This window comes from Panthera pardus, unplaced genomic scaffold (assembly GCF_024362965.1).
Source record: "Panthera pardus isolate Hobbes unplaced genomic scaffold, ASM2436296v1 HiC_scaffold_20, whole genome shotgun sequence".
Lineage (NCBI taxonomy): Eukaryota > Metazoa > Chordata > Mammalia > Carnivora > Felidae > Panthera > Panthera pardus.
In genome coordinates, this window is record NW_026526766.1 from 92,297,431 (window position 1) to 92,321,463 (window position 24,033).

A 24,033-nucleotide genomic window follows, 5' to 3' on the forward strand; every position below is an offset into this window, starting at 1 on the left:
AGCTGGGGGGGTGGGGCTGGGGCTTGGCCCGGAGGCAGTGGGTGTGGGGGAGAGGGAAGCCAGGCAGGAGGATGGTCCAGTTGGCAAGGTCGCAGGGAGGCCAGGGTGAGGACAGAAGCAAAGGGAGGCACGGGGCGGGGGCGGGGCGAGGAGGAACCGGGGAAGCACTTTCCTTGAACAAAGGCGCAGGTGCTGGGTCCCTGCGGGCCAGAGCCAGGTGCTGGGACGCAGGAGGAGAAGCCTCTGGGCACTCCTGTGCACTCAGGCTCGCTGTCCAGTCTGTCCCTTTGCTGAGGGACTCCCAGGGCCTGACTCCTCCGTGGCTGGTGTGAGGGGCTGTCAGAGGGGATGGCGGCCAGGAGGGGCAGTGACTTGGGAGCTTCTGGAAACCAGATGCTTATTTGAGAAAGTCTGGGTGCCGTGCAGACCCCGGCGCAGCCGACCGGGCACCTCATGCTCTCTCTGCACTTCTGGCAGCCCCTGAGGAGGTCGCACCTCGAGGGGCAGTCAGTCCCCCGTGTCGTTCCCCATCCCCGCACCCCCTTCCCGGGGCGGGGGGGGGCAGCCAGCTGCATGGTGGGAGGAGGACACAGCCCCACCTGGGAGGACGGCTGGGGTGGGCACGGCCCCTCTCTGGAGCGGAGCGTGACCCCCTCCCCCGGGGGCTGCTGCGGAGGACAGGGCGATCTGCTGGGGCTCCCTGCACAGATACGGCTGGTCCCTGACCTTGAGAGGTCCCTGTCGCTTCCAACGTGCGATTGGGCGAGGGAGCTGGCGCATGGCAGGGCGTTCGGTGCTGATTCAGCCCTTTCTGGGAAGGGAGCGAGCTTTCTTCTCCTTTCTCCCTCGGTGCTGTTAGGAAAGGGCCTCTCTGGGCCAGCTCCTCCAGGATGGCCTTTCCTCCCATCCCCTCGAGGCTGGCCCGCTGCTCTGCACCCGGGAGCCACTTTCCAGAAATCCCAGCCCCGGGGGGGCTGCCGCCTCCCTGACAGCTCCCAGAGGCGGGAGCGCCCTGCCTCAGCAGCATCCCTGCCCGGAGGGGACAGGGAGGGCGGGAGGGAGCCGCTGATTCAGCGGCTCCTGGGCTGCGCCCCTCCCCCTCGCCCCCCCCCCCCCCCCCCCGCGGGCAGCGTGCCCAGGCCTGCTGGCGGCTGTGTCACACGGGGCCTCTGGCAGGGTTGCTGTGGCGCTCGTTGTGTGGCCGGCTCTGCGCCTGGTGCTGGGGGAGGGCCTGCCGCAGAGGAGGGTGCGCGGTGAGCAGGGCTACCTGGGCCCGGGAAGCGAGCGCGCCCTTGTCCAAGAGAGGGCAGAGCCCCACTCCTGGGCCCGTGCGGCCTCACAGGAGCCCAGGCCAGGCCAGACTTCCTCCAGCTCTGGCCAGTTCGACCAGCTCACCTACCACCCTGACCTGGGGCGGGACGCTTCCCCAGCCCTGGGCGGGGACATGATGCAGTGCTGGCCTGTCCTTGGCTCCGGCCTGGCCAGCTGAGGGGGGCAGCTGGGGCCAGAGCCCGGGGGGCACGAGCCAGAACCTCCTAGGGTCCAGCATGGGCCTGGTTTGCTCCTAACTGTGCTGGGAAGCCCAGAGTGGCAGGTGGCTGGGGGGGCGGGGCACTGAGGGCAGGCCCCAGGCCAGGAAGGTGCTGGCGCCCTGTGAACGGGGTTGAGCGGAGACGGGCCCTTCCTCAGCATGCCTGTCACGGAGGGGGCCACGGGCTGGGGGCAGACACCTGGGGCAGGGTGGGGACCGGTGTGGGCCTGGAGGCCCAGGAGGAGTCTGGAAAGGCAGGAGGGAGGCCACAGGAAGATGGGGTGGGGGCGGCTAGGCTAGGTCGCTGGGTGGGGAGGTCTGTGTGTTTGGGCAGGGCAGGGCCTGGGGCATCCCACCGACCTCTGCGTGGCAGTCCTATCCGTGGGCGAGTGTTCAGACAAAAGCCCACAGGCCCACCGGCCGATGTGCTGATGTGCAAGCCTGACCAGCGCCTGGGCATCAGCGTGCTGACCGCCATCCGGTCCCCTTCCTGAGAATATTCATGCCTAGTCCCGGCTGAAATGCCGCATGAATATTCATGCGGAGATCAATCAGTCCAGGCCCACGGTGATGCGATGTCACGGGGAGAAGAGCAGTGAGCAGTCAGGTGGCGGTGCGTCCCCTGTGCGGTGCCGGCGAGGTGCCCCCACCGTGGGGCCGGGTCCAGGTCCCCGGGGCACAGGAGGCTGGGCCGGGGCTGCGGGCCCTTTCCTTCCAGGTGGACCCAGAAGAGGCCTCGGGGCTTTTGCACCGGGTGCCGCGGTCTCAGAAGGGCAGGGAACGGCGACCTGCCTGCCCTCACTGGGGTCAGGAGTCCTCCCCGGGAGTCCCCCGGCCCCAGGCACCCGGGGCCCCCTCCTGACGCCCTGCCAACTCAGGTGAGCAGAGGTGGTGCGTTTCCAGGTCTTTGCAGCGGCCCAGCCGCACCCCTGCTCCATTCTCCCACCGCCTGGACCCCCAGAACTCTCCTCCTGCACAGGGCAGGGGCAGGGGCAGCCCTTGGGTGATGGAATGTGAGTTCGTTATTTACAACACGGCCTGATGGCCTGACGTAAGGGTAACGGGAATTACTTGTGCTCGACTAGCCCCGCCCCCTGTTCGAGGCTCCAGGCTCCCGGTTGTGGCGCGAGGGTCCCGCCGATGACACAGCCTGGAGTGGGTCCAGCCCGTGCTCAGCACCATGCGTGTGGTGAGTGTGCGTTTCAGAGCAGTGCAGCCCCTTCGGCCCGCCGCGTGGCTGGGGTGTGCGTGTGTGTGTGTGCGTGTGCACTCACACGTGCGCGTGCCCCTGCGTGCAGGTGTGTTTTCTGTTCACCCAGAGACCGAGCAAGGCGGGGTGGACAGGTCCTGGCCCGGCCCACCGGCACCGGTGTTTCCCCCAGGTGCTCTCCGAGGGGACCGGGGGAGCCCCCCATGGCCACTGTCCCCGTGTCCCTGCCTTGAAAACAGACTGCTGTAGAAAGCCGAAACCCTTCCCGAGTCTGGGTCAGATGGTCCTGAGCTGACCCGCATGAAGGGCCTTGTTTCTTGGACGCTGTGCTGTGCCGTGTTCCCTCCCCTCCGGGACCGGCTTTCCCTGCAAGATGGGGGAGAGGAAAGCCAGAGCGGCCGGACTCACAGTCCGGAGGGGACAGGGCTGCTGCTGCACGAGGCTCTTCCCACAGCGGGAGGGTAGCCGGAGCAGGTGTTTCCCACTGGCAGGAGCTGCAGAGGGGAAGGTGGGGGACTCCTGATGTCCGTCCCCACACCGCCCCGGTGGGCCAGAGCTCAGGGTGGCCCTCTTCTGGGGAAGGTGTGGAAGCCAGGGGCCGAGGCTGCGTCAGGGAGATGAGATGGCCCTGGGACAGGGCAGGAAGGCCCTTCGCGGCCCAGACGTGTTCCAGGTCCTGACCGCAGGGGTAGGTGGCCAGACCTCCGGGGGTGCGGCATGCTGGCACAGCTGTGGGATGGACGAACAGGGGTGAAGCGCCGTCCTATCTCAGGGCATCCCCGCGGCCGTAACCCAACACCACCGACGGCCCCACGACCACGGCTCTGGAGGCTGCGAGGCCAGGATCCTGCACCGGCAGACCTCTCGCTGTGTCCTCCCGCGGCGGCGGGAGCCGGGAGCCGTGAGGGAGCTCTGGAGTCCCTCCCCTGAGGCTCCGCCCCACGACCCCCTCCGCTCCCCAAGGCCCCGCGTCCTAACACCTTCACCTCGGGGTGGACCCTGAGGACGGCATGTTCTCGTGCCCGTAGGCCCTTGACGCTTTCCGCACGACTGTGTCCAGGGTCACTCCGTGCTCCGCGAGCTCGGTGTCCGCGGCGGAGCGTCTCCCTCCGGGAGCGTCCGTGGGGATGGGCGGCCGCCTTTGGCCGAGCTCTCCTGGGCAGGTAGCCGCCGCCTCGGACCTGGCCCCCGGCGCCCTCGCACGGGTCTTCCCTGGGCGTCCCCGGCTGCGCCTCCGAGGCCCGCTTCCGGGCGGTGTGTGCCCGGCCCTCACCTGTGTCCTGCAGGAGGCACAGACTGTCCCCCAGCTGCTGCGCCCGCCCTGGCGTGACCGGGCCAGGCTCCGCCGTCCCTCCCGGGAGGAGGGGAGTCCGCGAAGCCACCCCGCGCCTCAGCCTTCTCGGGAGCAGGAAGCCACAGCTGCTGTGCAGCTGCACAAAGCGGTGGAAATTTAGGACAAAAGAGGAAGGAGATGGGAGCATCCGATTTAAACTGAGGGGAGGCGCGCAGAAGCCGAAACGGTGCTGCCCTAATTCACGTGCGCGGAGAGCCACCAAGTCCGCCGCCGCTGACGCGGAACCAAAATACTCACCCAGTTTCCTTCTGTGTAAGGGATCCAAACTCGCCTCCGAGGACTCACAGATGTCCCCGGGCCCCGTGGGGCGCGGCCTCAGATGGCCCCCGTGCACAGCAGTCCCCCTCCGGCCGCAGGGTCCCGGGGCGCTGGTCCGGCTGCAGAAGAGGGTCCAGCGGAAGCAGAGGCTGGGGGAGCTGGGGGGGGGGGGGGGCAGGCGAGCTCCGCAGTCTCCAGCCGCCGCCTGAGGACCCACTCTCAGCGGAGCCGCGGGGCCCAGGGTTGGCGAGCAAGCCAGCGAGCGGAAGGGGGCGAGCCCCAGCCCCAGCGCCGAGCTGCCGGGGCCCCCCCCTCCAGCCTGGAGCGGGGTCTGTGTGCCGACACCGACTAAGCCAGTGCCAGCAGAGGAAAAGCCCGTCTCTGCCAGGGTGGCCGCGGTGCAGGCTGACAAGCCGTGACCCCTTGGGGAAGTTTAGGAACCTCTGGTTCTTACTGTGCCTCAGTTACAAGCTCCGACCGACCAGAACGAGCCTGCTCTGCCTGGGTTTGGGAGAGGTGGCTTCTACGATCCAGAGGAGTCAACCCAGCTGTCTGTCCAGGCCTTTGGCGAAATGCCCAGGGGAAACCCCTCCCCTGCGCCGCTTTGGAGGGGAGTCAGGGAGAGGGTCTGCCCCTGCTCACACACCTGTCTGGAGCCAGGCGCGCCCAGCCCAGGATGCCCTGGCTGGGGCCGGGTGTGGAGCGTGGGGGGCGGGGAGGGGGCAGGTCCCACCACCAGCGGGGGCCGGGACCCCACACCCTCAAGCACCTTCGCCCTTTCTGTTCACTGGGGAGACACTCTCGACCTGGCTCCTGCCTCCCCCGATGTGCCGTTCTCTCTCTCTCTCAAATAAATAAACTTAAGAAACAAGGAGGTACCTGGACCCAGTGGACACAGGGCTGTGGCAGTTCCCCGGTGGGGCAGGGGTTCCAGCAGCCATGGGGACGTGTCACCAGCACGTAGGCCAGGCCTGAGCTAAGGCCACACCTGGTGACCGGAAGGCCCACTCTGGCCCTTCCCCCAGGCTGACCACCTCATGTGGGCGCCCGAATCCGAACCACCGGGGCCTCGCCCGGAATTCTCCAGGACGGGGGCGCCTGGGTGGCTCAGTTGGTCAAGCATCTGACTTTTGATCCACTCACTCTCTCTCTGCTCCTCACTCCCTCTCTCAAAATAAATAAACATTGAAAAAAAAAAGAAGAAGAATTTTCCAGGACAAAAGACAGATGACGAGGATGATGGCCACGGCCAGCAGGGACCAGGGCCCTGGTGTCCACCGGGCAGGGCTGGATTCAGTCTCCCTTGCAGCCCCAGTCACCACCCAGAGCAGACAGTCGGGTCCTCAAGGGGCAGGGGATGCCCCCCCACCCCCCATCTGTCACTTTTGGCTTTTTTCCCTGGGGAAGTCCATGGCCATCTGAGGGGACCCCACAGGCCACAGGGCAATTCTGGGACACGTGACCGCATGGCCACACACAGGCAGGGACGAGGGACAGCACACATCCCTTTCTCCTCTGGGGGGGGTGGGGCGAGGTTGTGAGGAGGACCCTGCCTGGGACAGCCACATGGAGTGACTGCAGGGGCTCGCTCCATGGGCCCTCCTGCCAGCTCCTCCCGGTCGATGGCTAGCTGTGGGTCATGGGCTCCCCCTGCCCTCCCGAGCCCTGGAGAGTCTACGTGAGGCGTGTCACCTGGGTCAGGGCTTGGAGCGTAGAGGCCCGGGGCCTCCTCTGTGCTGCGCGTCTGAGCGGAGAGCAGGCCCAAGACCCCTTGCCGGGGAACTCGGATGTCTTGCGAGCCAGAATGGCAGTGGAGGGAAAGGAGGAGTGGGAGCCACAGCTGGGGTGGCCCATCACCCCGCCATGCTCCACACCACCCCCAGGGGCCCGTCCGGGGGTAGGCCATGCCTGCGGTGGGCCCAGGAGCAGGGCTGCTGGGGGCTTGGAGGAGGCGTGCCCCTCGAGGCCACTCTGCTCCCAGCCTTGGGGCTCAGTGGGGAGCCCCAAGGTGAGGGACGGCCCGCAGCCCACGCTGAGGTTTTAGGTGAAGGCACGGAGAGGAGTTACCACATCAGAGGACTTAAACCTCACGACCCCTGCAGACAAGGTGAAGCGGCCCTCGGAGAGGCAGCGGGGCATGGAGAGGAGGGTCCAGCGGGTCGGCGGGCAAGAGAGCAGAGCGGATGTGTCCCCTCCTAACCCACCAGCTCTGCTGGTGGACACACCCGGGCCCCACTGCGCTGGCGCCACCACCTCTGGCTGGATGGCTTTAGTCTTTCCGTGCCTCCAGACCAGCAAGCGCCCGGCTTTCCGCACAGGACCAGACCCAGATTTGAATCTGAGGGGCCCAGCTGCCCTCTAGCTGCCTGACAGTGGGTGAAAGCTCCTGGCGAGCCTGCACGTGCAGACCCCAGGTCCAGCGGTCCTGCCTGGGGACTGTGCTCCCTGGAGTCTGGGGTCTGAGACATCACGTCCCCTCCATCCATCCCCGAGGGCTCTGGGTCCACAGCTGGCAGCCAGCAGGGCCTATGGGTCTCAGGCAGGGGCCCACGGGGCCCACGGGGGTGGAGGGCAGGCCAGGCAGGGCCCGACGGCGCTCCCCACGGATCCCAGTGTGGACCAGCGCACCTCAGATCCTAACGTGCACACTGGTCATGTGGGGGGGGGGGCAGCGCAACGCAGATTGTGGTTCAGCAGGACAGGAGCCCAGGAGGAGGTGTAGCAAGTGGGGGAGGACCAAGCTGGCAGCGTGGCTCGGGGAGCCACTAGGTCTTTGGTGGAGGGCAGTTCGACCGCGTGGCCAGATGCTCACAGACCACTGGCTTTGGGGCAGCGGTGAGCACAGGTGACGGCAGGGACCCTGCATCCCCACGCACTGGTCCCTGGTCACATCTGGTCTGACTCCCGGGGCCTCTGACTCCAGCGGGAACTATCCAGGGGCTCACGCAGCCCACACGGGAGGCCACGTTCCCCCCAAACTGCCCCCCAGCAGGCCTCCCGCCCTGCTCCCTCCCCCTGGTTCCATCTCCTGGGGTCCTCACCAGCTCAGCCCTCCCTGGACTCCGGGGGAGTCCCCAGTGGGTCTCGTAGAACCCAGCGGTCAGGGCCTCCTCCCCCCCCCCTCCCCCACTGCGCCCTATCTCCAGCAGCGTGACCCTTTAGGTATTTCCCGTAAGCGGAATCTGAACACCGTTCTGCTGTAAGAAAGACGACATCCGGCGGTCCCATCGAAGGACACGGGTTGTTTCCACCCCTTGGCCGCTGGGAAGGGTGCCGCGAACGTGGGGGTGCAGACAGCGCTCCGAGCCCCTGCTTGCAATGTTGGTTCGTACCCACAAGGGGACCCGCTGGACTGTGTGCAATTCTACGTTTGATCCTGGAGACCCGCGCACCTTTCCCGGCCGAACGCTTTCAGTCCGTGCGGGCAGAGCTGGAGGTGAGTCTGTGGCCGCCCTGGCTGGTTTCTGGGTCCCGCTCTGCTGTCCTACCGCGTGAAGGACCTCACTGTGCGCACAGCACTTTCTAGCTTCGTTTTTCACTGACCGTCCCCCTGGCTCGGACAGCAGCCCCAGGACTGCGGCCCTGGCCCATCTTGCTCCCCAGCACATCCGTGGCCGAGCACCAGGCCTGGCACACAGCTGTGCTCAAGGATGACCTGGTCTTCCTGCTCTGGGGGCAGGCGAGCCAGCCTGTTCGCCCCCTGCCCCCCCACCTTGGCGAGGGGCCTGGCCCGCAACCCTCCCAGGCTGCCGGAGCTCAGCAACTGTGGCTCTTCACCCTGGGTAGGGGCCCGATTAGCCCATGTGCTATTAGCCATACCTATGGCTGCCTTGAGGGGCCCCAACCCTGCGAGAGCCACCTGGGGGGTCGGGATGGCTTCCCTGAGCACCTGAGGAGACCACCTAAGGGACGAACCGATCCGAGTTCACTTGCCAACACAGAGTGGAGGTATCCCAGGCAGGGGATTGCAGGTGCAAAGGCCCTGTGACAGTGGGCACAGGGGAAATCAGCCAGCACAGGCGGTGGCCCGTGGGCTACAAGGAGGGCGTGGGTGGGTGGGAGGAGGACCAAGGCCGGGGAGCGGGCAGAGGCCAGCTGCTCAGGCCTGCTGGGAACTCACTGAGCACAGAATGAGGCCCTGGCCAGGCCTTCTCTGCGGGGCCGGGACCCCGGGACTCTGCTGCCAGATCCGCTGCAGAGCAAGCCTGGTCCCCGTTCGGTGTGGGCCAGTGCCTCCTGACCGTGGACCTGGCGGTGGGTGAGGGGTGCCAGGCAGCTCGAGCCAGGAGCCACCGCGGCCTGCACGCCACGCTGGGCTTCTGAGCACAGCAATGACACCCCAAAAGAGGTGCCAGTGACCACATGTGCCCTTGCGTGCAAGGCCCATGTAAGTGCCTTGCAGCCCAGTTCATCCCCAAGGGGGAGTGGAGGGCCCCCCGGGGGGGAGGGTCTGTTGTCTCCTGGGGGTTCCCGCCGATCCTCCAGGGTAACCGTGGTAAGGACAGAAACGGCAGGGGGACCAGGAAGGTATGTGACAGGCCAAGCTGGCAGACCTCCAGGTAAGTTTGGCTGCCAGCCCCTTCCTAGGAGGGTCTGGGGGAGGGGCAAGGCCCCTGAGACTCCCGACCTGCTGGCACCTTCCATTGTCCCCTCCTCCAGCAGGAATGCACAGAATGCTCCCTGGGGGCAGGCCCTCAGCTCCCCATCCGCCCCCAATCTCCAGGAGCTGGGCCAGGAACCAAGGCGAGGTGGTTTCCTGGGGAGGGGCGTGGGCTGTGTTTAAGGTCGGCCACTGCCCTCCAGATGTCCTGTGTTGGGCTTTGGCAGGAAGGGTGGCCTGGGTCCGTGGGGTCCCTGCCTGGTGTCCTATGCCCTATGGCCCAGGACGGCCACGAGGTGTGGGCAGCTCTTGCCCCACCACCCCCACCCCTTCCCGTGGATCCCGGCTCCCCTCAAAGGCTCCGCAGCGCCACCCTGGGGTCCTGGGCAGGCTTCCTGGAGGGTGCGGGCTACGGGATCGGGTTGGAGTGTTTAATGTTAAAAGGGGTGGTGGCCTCCATTTGAATCCCAAACTGGGGATGGGGGATGGGCGGGCAAACACCCACCGGCTAAAACTGGAGGCCTGACTGCAGATCTGGGGGCGGGGGTCTGCGGCGTGGCTGGCCTCTGCCCCCGCTGAGATCCCGGAGTCCGGGGTGAGACTGGGGGCCCCACTCAAACCCTGGCCGCGAGGGGACAGCCGGGGCTGTCGGGCCCCCCTGCACCGCCCAGTCGGCAGGGAGCAGGATCCCGACAAAGGGATGCTTTGTGGGCTGCTGGCGTGTGGCCCCAGACCAGGCGGCCGGGGCCTCTCCCGGATCTTCCCTCGGGTGGGGTGGAATCGGAGCCTTGCCACTTTGCTGGCAGCTACCCCGGGGTCAGGCCTGGGGTCTTCCCTGACTCTGCCACGCTGGGACCGCCGGGCGCTCACGGGAAAGCCCTCCCGTGGCGGCGGTGGCCGGGGAAGAGCCCACCTGGGGCAGCTTCTGAGGCAGGGTTAGGGACCTGCGGTCAGTCGGTTCCTTTGGGCCCCAGTAAACTCCTCTTTGGACGCTGAAAGAGGCTTCCTCCCGAGAGGATGCAAATGCCACGGCAGCAAAGGGCTCTTCGACGTCGTTGCTTCTGTACCAACAGGCAGGAGTGGGGGGCGGACACCCTCCCCCCGCGGTCCCTGCACGGGCCCGGCCCGGAGCTCCCCGCTCTCGCCGAGAGGACAGGCCCCTGCGCACATCTAGGGGGGAAATGCCGCTCTCCTGCTCCATCGCTTATGGGGCTGTTCGCAGGCCAGCAGTCCTGGCCTGGGCTCTGACCCTGAGGTCCCCTGCCTGCTGCTTCCCTTCCTGCTGACTGGGTACTCCTGACAGTCCACGGGCAGGAAGGAGGCACCCAAACTCAGGCAGGTGGGCAGGGGCCCCGGCCCCTCATCAACGGGGGCACAGCACCCCTCAGGCTCCCACATGCTGCAGATAGGTACTGTCACCTGACCTGTGCCGGGCATCCCATTGGGCCAGGGCCAGGGTGGTGGGCAAGACGGGGAGCCTGTACCCGTGCGGGCAGGGGAGAAGGGGTTGCGAATGTCAGGAGTGGATTAGCATTAGCCCCAGGGTTGGGTCGGGGGAGCTGGCTGGCAGTGGCCCATGTGGCTCTTTTATATGGGAGGGTCGGGAAGGCCCAGGCTCCAGGTATGACTGGCAGAGACCCAAAGGAAGTAAGTAGTGTCAGAGACAAGGGGGGGTTGGGGGGGCGTGGTGGAGAAGGCGTACAGGTACTGGGAACAGCAGGTGCCAAGTCCCTGGGGCAGAAGGAGGCCAGCAGTTGGAGGGCCCATGCAGAAACCGGTGTGGCTGGAGTGGAGTCAGGATGCTGGCGCTGCACGGGGACCAGGTAGGGGTGAGCGTGGGGTGGGGACCCAGGTCGTGGCCATCGCAAAGACTTGGGCTCAAGTTCTGTGTGGGAGGGAGACTGGGGGACCCGAGCAGAGGGGTGATGTGATCTAACACGTTCCGAGCCATCTCTGTGCTGCTGCGCCGTGACAGACCCGGGCAGGGGCACTGGGAGGTGGGGAGACAGGGAGCCCAGCTTCAAGGCCGCTGCAGTAACTTGGGGAGAAGGGGGTCGGACCAGGAGGGCAGCGGGGAGCGCGTGGGTTCGAGAGAGGTGACGAGGAGGGGTCCGAGGTGGTTGGGCCTGAGCCGCCCAGAAGCTGAGCTGACGTTCCCGAAGCAGGGGAGGCAGGGGCGGGTCTGGGGCACGGGGAGCCGCTCTGTGTGGCCATGTCTCCGTGACACGGCCCTCAGCCACCCAGGCGGGCAGGAGTCGAGGAGGCGGCTGGCGGAGCAAGGCGTGAGTTCGGGTGTGCTTGCTGGGTGGGCCTCAATCCTTGTTGGAGACGAGCCTCGGGTGGAGGAGGTCGGCGTCCTCCAGACCTGGTGTCGCGGTGCGCACAGACCCGACGGCTGCATTCGGTCCTGAAACCCCTCGGTTCAGAGGCCCAGGAAGAAAACCGTGCAGGATGCAGAGTTTGGGGGGGGGGGGGTGTGGCCAGGGGAGCCCAGGGAGGAGAAAGGTGCTCCCGCAGCCCTCCTCGATGGAGCACCAGCTCCGGGGAGTCATTTCCCCGGCAGGTGTTCGCAGGGCACGCAGCCACCTGCAGGACGTCCCCCTTGGGTGGGGCGCCAAGGCCTACTGCGTGGGGGAGGGGGAGGCAGACAGGTGGCCGGGCACTGGTTCTCCGCCCTGCTCCTCATACTCCCACCTGGGTGGCTCGTCAGTGTGCAGACCTCTCTCTGGCGACTTCCCTCTTCCCCCACAGCCCGATGCTCTCCGCCCCGGCGGCAGGACCCCACGCCAGGCCGGGCCTTCCTGAGCGGAGAAAACCCTTGCTGGCATCTCAGAGGGGCTGCGGTGCCAATCGGGTCCTGCAAGAGGGGCCTGCGGCCACCGGGCCGGCGTATCAGCCAGCAGCAAGCTGGCGGCTCACAACGTCTGACTCACGATGGTCAAACGGAGGCAGGAGGTGCTCAGCCCCCCCCCCCCCCCCCCCCCCCCCTCCCCCCCCGGCCCTGGCTGGGCTCAAGTCCTCCCCGCCTGCCGGGAGCCCTGGCTGCGCGAGCCCCAAGCTGGCTGCACTTTCTTGCTGAGCGGCGCCATTCTCATTAGCAGAACAGGGGTAGAAAGAGCTAACCTCACGGGACCGTCGGAGCGTAGTTAGCCCGCACGGACACGCACAGAGCACGCAGGGAACATCCACAGAGCACAAACAGACCACAAACAGGACACGCACAGAGCACGCACGGACACGCACAGAGCACGCAGGGAACACGCACGGACACGCACAGGGCACGCACGGACACGCACAGAGCACAAACAGACCACAAACAGGACATGCACGGACACGCACAGAGCACGCGCGGAACACAGTGCACGCACGGAACACGCACGGACACGCACAGAGCACAGACCACAAACAGGACACGCACAGTGCACGCACGGACACGCACAGAGCACGCACGGACACGCACAGAGCACGTGCGGAACACGCACGGACACGCACAGAGCACGCCCAGGGCACGCACGGACACGCACAGAGCACGCGCGGAACACACACGGAGCACGCACGGACACGCACAGAGCACGCACAGAGCCCGCGCGGAACACGCGGTGCAGGCCTGGAGGCGAGCGGCTGTCAGCATCTGCATTTAAATGTGCTCGTGCGGTGTACTCACACCCAGTTGCACAGAGACTGCAGCAAATCCTGTCACCTTCAGGGAACAGGTTTTTGGTCATCTGTCGTCTTTTAAAAACTTTGCAATGTTTTCCGAACGTCCTCCATTAAAGAAGAAAGACTTTCTTTGAGATTTAGAAAACAGAGTGATGGAAGCAATCAGATCGTGCAAATATGTGAACCAGCTCCCCACGGGCAGGAGAGTGCAGACAGACGCCTCCCAGGCCCTGTCTAGGGAGGCCGTCACACCTCTAGACCCTCTGTGGGTCCCTATCCACGCAGGGACCCCGGTGCTGGCCATGAGAGGATCTCAGGAACTCATGGATGGCTTCTCGCGCCCTCGCCCTGGGCTGGAAGTGCTCAGACACTAGTCTGTCCCTGCTCACGCATGTCCTCTGTAGAAGCCCAAATTTCCCAGGGCCGGAGGGTGTCTGCACAGCCAAGATCCTCAGTAGCACGTAGGAGCCGGTGGGATCCTGAGGCCCGGGGCCTCTGCCCCACACCACCCTGCGGGCACCTGTGCTGGCAGGGCACCTCCTGGACCACGTGAGCACAGGCCAAACCGCAAGTCTGTGCCTCTGGTGGGTAGAGGCCCCTTGGACACGCCAGACTGCCCCTTGGGCTTGGAAACTGCAGTAGGCTGGACTGGTCTGGGGGTGAGGGGATTGGGGCCCTGTTTAGGTCCGAGTGGGGTTCTGGGGGCGTCCCAGAGAGTCCTTGAGAGTTCACACCCATCCTCCCAGAGGGCAAGGCAGGGGAGAGCTGGTGGGAGGCTGTTTTCTGTGCAGTCTCAAGTTGGAGTTGGGGGGGGGGGCGGGAGGGGTCAGTGTACGATCGAGGTGAAGGACCCGGCTTGTGCTTGGGGACGAAGTTCTTGCACGGGCTTCTGACCATTGTCCTAGGAATGACCTTGGCTAACTGTCTTGCAGGGCTTTAGCCCTAGCCTCTTACCCCCAAGGGGTCCAGAACATTCTCTGGGAGGGTGGCTGGGCATCTTGTTCTTCACATTAACCCCCTCCTCCTGGTGACCCCACGCTCCAGATCACTGTTTTGGTACCACCCCCATTTTCCCATGAGGACCCTTGTGGGAGGGAGGGAGCCAGGCTGTCTCTGGCCTGTCCTGACTGAAGACTCCAGATTGAAAAGGGGGCCTTTGTGGGGTGCTGCGGGTGCGGGTGCGTGGCCTGTTTGACTTGAAGGCGCACCTGCGTCTACAGGAGCGTGGCCTCAGGCAAACCCGGAGCCCCGGCGAGGGGAGGGGAGGGGAGGGGGGAGGGGCGGCCGATTGTTATGAATGACAATAATGCGCCAGCGCGCCCGGATCCAGCCAGGCCTGAAAGCAGCCCCGGCCAAGTTCCCCGGGCCGAGCGAGAGGCCCCGGGGCCCCGACGCCAGGTTCGCCCAAAGGCGCTCCCGCATCCCCGCTTTGCGCGCACGCCCTCCCGCCGGCGGCCCCGCTTGGCGCCGCCTTGCGGAGGCTGCTCGGTGCTAGCTCGGGCGCCGCGGGGAGGGGGCGCTCCAGGGCCCGGGGCTCCCGGTCTCCGCGGGTTTGTGCGAGGCCTGGAGGGCGGAGGGGGGGGGGGGCGGAGGGGGGGGCGGGGGGGGGGTGTGGGTCGGGCCCGGCCCAGCGTCCCGCGCACGGCCGGACGCGCGAAGCCGGGGAAGGCGGCGCGGAGGGGCCGAGGAGTGCGGCCCCCGCCCCGGGACAACTCCCACCCCGCGCCCGGCGCCCCCTCCCCCCGCCGGCACCTCCCCCCGCCCACCCGGGCTCCCACCTGGCGGCGGGGCGGCGCGCCCCGGGGCGGCGAGTGCGCGCGCGCGGCCGGCGCGCTGTCCCTTTAAACGGCCCGCGGCGCCTCCCCGCGCCCCGCCCGCCGCGGTGCGGCCGGTGCTGGGCGAGGCCGGAGAAAGTCCATGTGAGCCGGAGCGCGGGGACGCGAGACTTCCTGCCGCCGCAGGCCGGACCGGGCCGGGCGCCCGCAGGTACGCCCAACTTGGCGCCGCCGGCCGGCTCGCCGCCGCCGCACTTCCCGCAAACTCCGCGGCGCGCCCGGCCGCCTCCCTGCCGCAGTGCCCGCCGGCCGCCCGCAGCCCAAGTTCGCGCGGCGCGCCCGCCCGGCCCGGGGGAGGCGGCGCGGCCCGGCCCGGGAGGCGGCCGGCCCGCGCCCGCGCCCGCGCCCAGCTGGGGCCCCGGGCGCCTCCCCCGCGCCGGGCCGCCCGGGCCGCCCGGCCTCCGGCCCCGGCGTGGAGGCCGGGGTCGGGGTCCGAGGCCGGCCGCGCGGCTGCGCATCCGCCGGGCCGCCGCCTCTCCCTCCCGGTCCCCGCGGGCCCCCTTTCCCCGGGCGCCCCTGCCCGCCCACCCCATCCCCCCCCACCCCGCACCCCCGTTCCTGCCCCGTGCGGACGCCAGCCTGGGGAGAACCTGGGCGCCGGCTGCCCCGGGAGGGGGGCTCGCACCTGTCACCCGCTGCGCCCACCCTGCGGAGCGGAGGTCTTGTCGCCCAAGCCCCTTATCCAGGAAGCTCAGAGGTGACCTCTGAGCCCGCTGCCCACGCCCATGGCCCGGGCAGGCGACCCAGGCTCTTCCGAAGTCTGCCGCGTTGATGTGTGTGTGGGGGGGGGGTGGGGGGTGGGGGGGGTGGCATGAGGTCAGAGGTCACCTCCGGGTCCCCTCTTCCGGGCTTCTCAGAAGTTTGGTCTTGGGGCTGGTGATTACCAACTCTGTCCTGATGCCCTTTAATTAAACCTGTGGATTTGCCGGTGGTAGGTCCCTTGGAGCTGGCTTTATAGACCATTCCCACTGCCTCCCCCCCCCCCCCCCCGGGGGCCTCTAGATCTGGGATGTTTTGGGCGCATAGGCAGTCGGGCGCCTTCTTTCCAGTGGTAATTCTTCGGACTCACTGGGCACCTGGCTGTGTGTGTCCCCTGGCTGTCCTAGTCCAGCCCATCCTGGGAGGGGGGGGGGTGCTGGAGGCAGCCATCCTCTCTGCCCTCCGTGTGCCCACCATCCCGTAAGGCTGCTTTTTGTGAGCAGCCCGCAAGCACTCCACTGTGCCAGCAGCGGTCAGCCACCCTCCTCTTCCTGCGCCCGGCTGCGCTGGGCTGGGCTGGTGTGGGTCTCTCCCCTGGTCTTCCCTCTCGCCGCCCCTGACTCCCCACCCCCCTCCTCTCCTCTTGAGCCCCTGACCCCACTCCCCTCCCTCTCTCCAGTTTGCCCAGGTGATGGCGGTAGGTGGCTCTCCACACTTATTGTCATTTAAGCCTGGCAAGGGCGCCAGGAGAGGTAGGCTGTGTTATTGGCTCCGTTTCGCAGGTGAGGAAACAGCCTGGCAGGAAGGAGTTAGGTAAAGGGTCAGGCAGCGGGCACTGCCTTCCCCTTCCAACGAATCACCTTGTCCCTGCTCCTGTGGCCCCCTGTGGTGCCCGTCCCTCCCAGGAGGCCCGTTGGCATTTCAATAGGGTCATTCCAGGGTTGGGTGGTACCTTGGCTGGAGCCTGAGTGAAGGAAATAGAAGGAGGTGAGAGCGAGGTGTGGGGCCCCCCGCGTTCTTCCGTGAAGGCTGCTGGAAGGAGCCCGCAGGTAGAAGATATCACTTGTCACCTCTCAGTGGCCGGAGACCTGCTGTCGGTGGTCACGGCCCGGGCAGAGGCCGGGCTGGACGGGGCGTCTGACACCACGCTGACCCTGGGGCGACTTTGCCCCTTCTCTCCTGCAGCCGTTTAGAGCCTCCTCCTGAGCAGGGGGGGCAGCACGTACTCCTGGCGCACCCCTGACCTGGGAGCACCGGGCCGCACGGGGGTGTCTCGGGATCGTCACTGTGGACCCGCTGGAGGGTGTGCCAGGGCGCCCAGAGAGGCCGTCTCTGGGAGGCTGGACTCCTGGGTCACTTTCGGCAAAATCCTTCAAAGCTTTCTCTGGTTTCCAGCTAAAGTGAGCACGAGGTACTCACGGAAGGGGTGACGGCAAGCCCTGAGCCGGGCCCTTCGTGCGTCCTTGCCTTCGGGTCCTGCCTGCCTTGCGTCATGGCTTGAGGGGGGCCCCGTACCCCTGGTGGGACAGGGGATAAGAACCGTGGCAAGGAGTGTTCCCAGGGCTCCACCGCACACCCCTGCCTCTGAGGTCTGAGCTCCCCCGAGTGCAGAGTTGGGGATGGGCCGCCCAGGCCGGGCCCCGGGCTTCCCCTGACGGGCGGCAGCACCTGCCATCCTCGAGGGCGAGAGCGTCAGTGCCCTGAGACCACCCCCCCCCCCCGCCGTGGCCCAGCCCCCATGGGCCCTCTTCCAGCTCACCTTGGCCTCCCCTGCCTGGGCTCTGCCCGGGTTCTGTTGTCCCGAGAGACCATAGGGTGGCCAAAGCCACCCTGGCCGGGTGGCAGCGTGGTGAGTGTCTGCCCAACTGTCCACGTGTGGACTGCAGCCCAGATCACGGCCCCTCGCCCCGGCACACTCGCGTGTTTTCCCGGGAACCAGGGCCTTTGACAGACCCCAGCGTGACGGGCATACTTGGGAAGTTCGACTAGGTTCGTGGGACGCGACGAGCTGATGTTCGGTTCAGAGTCCTGTTGGCTACCTGGCTCGTTCTCGAGGCTGCTGTCCCTCAGGGGTGCCCTGGGCTCAGGAACCCGGGGCCGGTCTTCCAGCCCTGGTCTTTTGAAGGGGAGCAAAGCCTGTGGTGTGGTGCCACTGCGTGTTGGGGGGGTGGTTCCAAGGCAGGAACAGGTGCCCCTGGTGTCCCTGGCTGGATCCTGAGCTTCTCCAGCTCTGGGCGGCCCCACTTTTGGGGGCTTGTAAAGTCTGGTTGGGTGAGGGGTCTGCCCGGGGCCGGGGAGTGGGCACAGGGCCTGTGCAGGGCTGGCTCCTGTGGGCCTCTCCTCTGCCCAGGCCAGGCCGGGCCCCGGGCCCCCCCGGAGCCCCTGTCCAGCACCACGCGTCAGCCCTGCCTGGCCTGCTCCCCTCCCTCGTGCCCTCTTGATGAGCAGGGGGCTCCGGTCAGTTGTCTGTGTGTCCGCCTCAGTTCAGAGATGTGCGGACCCCACACCGTGACCTGCTGCCACCTCGGGTGTTGCCTGAAGGGTCGCGTCCTCCCCTCCGACTTGGACCTGGGCTCCAGGGGACCTGGCTGCAGGCCGGGGGAGAGCATTCAGCTTGGTGAGGCCAGAGGCTCGCCTGCAGGGCAGGGCAGGGCAGGGATCCTGGCCGTCTCTGCTTCTCTTTTCGCAAGTGCTTGCTCTCACCAGGCCTGGCCTCGGGCTCTGTGGACACTGGTTCCGGGCTGCCCACGGCTCCCTCCTGTGCCACCTGCAGCTGCTGCTTGCTGGGAGCTGGGCCTCCTCCTCCACGGTGGCCTCTGGCCTTTCAAGTGCTGGGTTCTGGAAGTGGGCCCCGTGGGCGAGGGCCTGGCGGCCCGTGGGGGGGAGGGGGGCGGACGCAGAGGTGGCTGAAAGTGGCAGCCGTTGATGTTGGGGACGTGGACTTTGGAGTGGGGCTCCCTGGTGGCCGCCTCTGTGGTTAGCATCTTCAGAGTGGGGCAGTGCCCTTGAGGACAAGGGCGGCGGGAGCACATCTGAGCGGGGGAATGGATGGAGGGGCTCTGACCGTGACCCTGGGCTCTCCGGGCCCCTCCCTGGCCTGGGTTCAGGAAGGGGGGGCGGTTGTGAGCACGAACTCCGGGGTCCCTCCCAGGTCTCATCCCGCCTGGAGCTGTGTGACCTTGGATGCGTAACTCGGCCTCTCTGAGCCCCACCCTGGCCTGTGAGTTCCAATGCTGAGCGGTAGCTTCCTTGTTTGCTTGGAGGCTGAAGGTGAGCGGCCGGCCTGGGGCCTCTGTGCAGGTCGGGCCCAGCCTGGAGGCCCTCCCGGGATGCCCCCTCCCTGTGAGTGGGCCGCAGCCAGTGAGAAGCACATGGCCCTTTAAGGGGAGGCTGCTTCTCAGTCTCCAGGGAGGGCACAGACATACTTTCCTCCGAGGCGTTGTTCTCTGGTCCCAGGGGGGGAGGAGAGGCTGGCTCTGGGTCTCTGAAGGAATCTCCCCCTCCCCCTCGGCCCTGGGCCCTGGCATCCAGGAGGGCACAATGGCCATGGATGGGCCCCGCCTAGCGCCTGCCTGTGTGCCTGGGAAGCGGGCAGGTCGGGGGCGGAGACCGCAGAGGCCTGAAAGTGCCCATATATAGTCACTGGGTTTGAGCAATCAGCAGGACCGCAGCACTGTGTCCCGGGCCCTGGGCTGGCCGGCCCCCAGGCCCAGCCAGCAGGTCCCCGAGGGAGGCACGGTGTGGGGGCTGTTGCAGAGAAAAGGCACGTCGGGGAGGGGGGCGCAAGCCATCAGATAGAGCCACAGGCGACAGGCTTGGGACTCTGAGTGTTTGTTGATTGAAAATAAAAATCTGCAGGGCCCTCGGTAGTCAGAAGCAGGTGTATTTGTGGAAACGCTCGCTCTCTTTGAGAGCTGGAGCCGGCTGGCCAGGACTGCCCGGGTCCCTCGCTGTGGGTGTTGGGGGCCGGATGCCCGCTTATCCGCCACCCCAGCCTTTGCCCCGCAAAATGCCCGCGGTGTTACGGTGATGTCCCTAGATGTCCCCTCCCCTTCCGCACATCAGCGGGGGCCTTCCGCCCTGATGGCTGGTGTCCTCTGGACGGTGCGTCCCTCCTCCGTCCCTCTGGCTCCTGGACGCGGCCGGCAGTCTGGACCGTGGGTGCTGCCCCGGCCTGCGGGTCAGGAGCAGAAGGGTCCGGGTCTCAGCGGTACCTGCGCCCGCGGCTGCTGCCCCGCTGTCTCCCGTTTTTTGCCCCATCGCTGTCTCTGTGCCAAGAAGGGAGAAGTAACCGCCTTTGCCGCATTCCTGACTTTTGTGCCGTTAGAAAAATCACAATGTTAACATAGTTTTGCTCATTTAATTTAGTTTCCATTGCGCTGCTAAGCGCCTTTGTTAAATTTTGTATATTGATACTTTTTGTTGTCGTCAGCAGTTTTTTCTTCCCTGTTTTTGGATATAAAGCCATTAGAGAGGGAAGATTAAAAAGATACATTACAATTAAAATGTTAATGAAATCTGCATCATACAACTTACGAAGCCCTTTAGGCATTAATCTTGCCTGTGTCATGTCCATTAACTCTGGCCATTCTTATTTCACACTGACCCCTGCTGAGAGATTTGTGCTATAATTAGATTTTTTTTAATAAAAAAGAAAAAAAAAAGCTTTTAAGAAAATAAAGGTTGAGTGGTGGCCCCCGCTCCCAGATGAAAGGAGAGGAGAGCAGGGGGCACGTGGCCTCTTCTGTGGGGGTCCCCTTCTGAGCAGGGCGGACGCCCCTGCGGCTCCCGGCGCCCCCCCACGGCCGCCCCAGGGGCCGCGTCTGTTCGGGCCCTCGCCATCCCCCCCCAGGCACCGGGTCGCCCATGACGTTCGGCCCCCCGGGCTGTCGGAGGCACCACGGGCTGCATCTGGGGTACGGAGGTGCGACAGTCTAGGACAAGCCCACCTGCCCGCACGCTGGGTGAGGGGTGACGGGTGACCCTGGCCAGGCCGCAACCTTAGAAGGGCCTGTGGCACCAAAGCCTAGACTTTTGAGTTCTTAGGCTTGTGTATTGCCTGTGATCCCATGAAGTCTGGCCCCCCTCCCCCCCCGGGGCACTGGGGTCTCCAGCGTGAGGCCGGGGCCGGGGAGGGTGGGAAGGGAGAGCCTGCCAGGGCAGTCGGGACCCCCGGCAAGAGTGGGCGGTAGGTGCCCCGTGAACGACCCCGTGTAGACGCGCCCCTGCCGGGAAGGGCCCCCTGGCCCCAGTGACGATGGGGCTGGGGCCCCGGGGGTGACGTGTGGCCCCTGGTGTCTGGGCTTCCCGGGCCCCGGTGCTGCAGTCACAGCCGCCACTGGGAAGCTGGTCAGGTGCTTGGCAGTGGGGCTGCTACAGACAGATTTCATGTCTGTGTGTTTTTGCAACACCTTGCTATAAAGGGAAACATAATTTAAAATATGATTACTTAGTGTTGTAACAGCCGCCTCAGCGCTCCACGCTATGCCGAGATCATTATCAGAGGCTGATATTAACTTGCAAAGAATATTATGCAAATCGCCCGCTGGCTCCTCCGGGAACCTTCTCCCAGGATGGGCGTGGGGCACATGGGGGTGGCGGGGGTGGGGACGCTGAGGGACCCGGGGAGCCGGGGGCAGAGTGGACGCGGTGGAGGCTTTGGCGTGGCTCTCGTCCAAGCTGCTGCCGGGCTCCGTGAGGTTTGCTGAGCTCGCGTTGCCTCCGTGCCGGGGCCGGGCCCTCCCTGAGGTCCCCGTCCACTACAGGTAGCCGGTGGTGTTTGCTGCGGTGGCCTCTGGGGTTCGGGTGAGTCCCCGAGGAAGGGACTGAGGTCACAGACCCGGCTCCGCCTCTGGCTGCTCTAGGCCGTCACCCTGACCGGCTTTGCGGCTCGCAGGAGGGGCTTGGGGCGGCCTCGAGGGACGTGTGGCCGGCCTGTGGATCTGCGAGGTGGCCAGAGTCTGAGGACGGCTCCCTCCGTCACCAGCCCCCAGCTGGTCCTGACGGGGGGCGGGGGGACTCTAGTTTCATGGCTTTGCGATCCCTTCCCAATGTCCTCTCTCTCCCACCGTCTAGAAGAAGTTGGGCGGGGCCAGTGTGGAGTACAGATCCGTGACCCCTCATGGCAGAAGAGCCCATTTACGGGTCCCCAGAAGTAGGGTCCGCCTGGCAACCGTGGAAGCTGGTGGTGCCCCGGAGACCTCGGGTCTCCTGCATTTCCCGTGGACGTGGTCACATATGGGCAGGGCCAGGGAGCCTGGGACCGAGCACACGTCCCCCCCCCCCCCCCCCCCCCGTGTGGATGGAAGGCTCTCTCCCCCTCAGGGCCACACAGGCAGGAAGAGGACAGGGTTTTGGGGGCCGCTGGGACTGGACGGGGCCGTGACCATCTCCACGATCCTGTTGGGGCCACTCGGGGCCGTTCTCAGCCGAGCGGCCACTTTCTGCAGAATCCAGGTTCGGAGCGAGTCTCATCTCGGGATTTTTGAGCGCTGTTCCTTACTGTGTGCTGTGCTACCGTGGCCTCCCTGGGCCTCAGTTTCCCCACAAGTGAGAAGAGCTTTGAAGGAGAAACAGAAGTGGGGCACCGCCTACTCTCTGGTCACCGAGATAGCCCCGGAAAGGTGCCTCGTGGGCTCCACGCACAGACGCTCTCGCTGGAGGGTGGGGGCCGTCCCCAGTGTGCTGGTGCGTGCCGTGACCCGGCCGTGATGAGGCGGTGCTGCTCTCTTCCCTGCCAAGCTCCTTCCCCTCTGTGGTGCCCCCCTCCGTTTTGTGACTGCTGCTCTGGGGCGCCCCATGGGGTCTGTCCGCCCCGGGAGAGCAGTGATATTTGCCAACAGGCAGGGAGGGCGCAGGCCGTGTGAGCCCAGGCAACAAGTGACCATAAAGCTGGTGGCTTCAAAGGACAGAAATGTATCCCCTCCGCCGTTCTGAGGCCGCAGGTTCAAAGTCAAGGAGGGGGCAGGCCTGGCCCCTTCTGGAGGCTCCAGGGGAGAACCTGGCCTCTCCCGGCGTCTGGTGGTGCCAGAGGTCCTTGGCGTCCCTTGGCTTGTAGACCCGTCCCTGCCACCTCTGCCTCGGCTGTCACATGGCCGCCCTCCCTCTCTGTGTCTGTGTTCAAATTTCCCTCTTCTTACGAGGACACCCGTCACGGGATGCGGGGCCCGCCCTCAACCCAGGACGGTCTCGTCTCGGTCCTTAACCGATCACATCTGCAAAGACCCAGACTCCAAGTAAGGTCCCGTTCTGAGGTCCTGGGTGGACATGAATCTGGGGGGACGCTGTCCGGTGTGCGGAGGTCACAGAAACCCCTTGGTGCCGGAGGGGAGGGGGTGCTGTTTGGGAAGTGGGGGGCTGGCCCTGTGCTGGCCTGGGAGGGTGGGCAGCCAGACAGGCAGACAGAGGCTGCTGCCCCGACGAGTACTGGCTGGCAGGGCTGGAGGGCCAGTACCAGCTGGGGAATCTAGGAGCAGCTTTGTTTCCAGGACCAAAGCCCGGGGTCGAGGGCAGGAAATGGGGCCATGGGCGGAGGAAGTTTCCTGAGGCACAGTGTCTGCGGTTATGTAAGTTTTGGGACAGGCGGCAGAATTTGTGTTAATTGTTGTAACCCAGTTTAGTCGGCCAGCCCCTGTCATGTGAAGGGCCAGGGAAGGAAAGGCGTGTCGTCCAGAGGAGCCCTCGGGGCTGGGCCTGGTCGGGTGCTGGATCCCAAACCTTAGAGGCCCCCGGAGCCTCCTCCTTCCTCCCCCTAGAAGGAAAGTAAGCTGATGAGGGGAAATGATGCAGCGGAGGAGGTGGGAGGGCCACAGCGTCCCGGCTGCGGGCCACGGGAGCCGAGAGGCTGTGCTGTCCTTCGGGACCACACGAGCCCGGATCTTGAGGGGCCCCGGGACCCCGAGAAGCAGGCGGCTGGCTCTGGAGAGCTGTGACGGGGGCCTCAGGTGCTTCTTGGCGGAGGAGCAGGGTCCCTGGTCTCTCCCCACATCGCTCCAAGCCACGCAGACCGACCTGGGCCAGGCTGGAGCACAGCAGTGAGGGCCCCGAGGCTGTGGGAGGCTGGCCCGTGGTTTTGCTCTGGGTCCCTTGTCAGGTTCTCGATAACCCAGGAAAATGGGAAGTCCCCTCCACCGAGCATCCTTGGGAATAGGCCCGAGTTCTTCTTGGGAGGCCCCTGGGGTGTTTGGGGGCACTCCTCTGCCTTCCCCTCCCCCAGCTGCTGGGCGTGCTGCAGCTCAGAAGGTCCTAGAGGGTCCTGGCCACATTCAGAGACTCGTTTCTGAAGGCTTTTACTGGCTGGGCTTGGGGCCGACCCGCAGAGCCCGACGTGGGGCTCGAACCCACAGACCTCAAGATCATGACCTGAGCTGAAACCAAGAGTTAGATACTCGACCGACTGAACCTCCCAGGCATCCATCCCTAAAGTTTTAATTTAAAAAATCCTAGGGGCTCCTGGGGGGCTCAGTCAGTTGAGCGTCCGGCTTCGGCTCAGGCCATGATCTCGCCGTTTGTGGGTTCGAGCCCCGCGTGGGGCTCTGTGCCGACAGCTCGGAGCCTGGAGCCTTCTTCGGATTCTGTGTCTCCCTCTCTCTCTGCCCCTTTGCCCGCTCACACTCTGTCTCTTTTTCCAAAATAAATAAAAACATTAAAAAAAATTTTTTTTAAATCCTAGTTACCGTATGTATAAAGCTTACCACCTTAACCAGTTTAAGGGCACAGTTCAGGGGCGTCAGGTGCATTCACGCTGTCGGGCAGCCGCCCCCTCCCCCTCCGTCCGTCCCCAGAACGCGTCCGTCTTCCCAGACTGGACTCTGCCCCGTTACACACGGACCCCCCCTCCCCAGGCTCCCCCTGGTCCCACCGGCCCCCTCCCCTCCCCCCGCCCCC

At 66.0% G+C, this 24,033-nt stretch overlaps 2 protein-coding genes across 5 annotated transcripts in view; one reads left to right on the top strand and one right to left on the bottom strand.

Annotated features, from left to right (window-relative positions):
* Positions 1 to 137: 137 nt before the first annotated feature.
* Positions 138 to 5,373, bottom strand: LOC109258761 (uncharacterized). The gene is made up of 2 exons (XM_019435850.2): positions 3,728 to 5,373; positions 138 to 3,470 (listed from the first exon to the last, which is right to left on the bottom strand). The coding sequence occupies exons 1-2, from the start codon at positions 4,220 to 4,222 to the stop codon at positions 3,351 to 3,353; spliced, it is 615 nt and encodes a 204-aa protein (XP_019291395.2). The 5' UTR covers positions 4,223 to 5,373; the 3' UTR covers positions 138 to 3,350.
* A 9,096-nt stretch (positions 5,374 to 14,469) lies between these two features.
* The window catches only part of NACC2 (NACC family member 2), a 70,782-nt gene continuing 61,218 nt past the window's right edge, over positions 14,470 to 24,033 (top strand). For all 4 annotated transcript variants that reach the window (XM_053908550.1, XM_053908551.1, XM_053908553.1 and 1 more), the window contains exon 1: positions 14,470 to 14,599. The gene's annotated coding sequence lies outside the window, so the exon portion shown is untranslated. The remainder of the gene's footprint in view (positions 14,600 to 24,033) is intronic.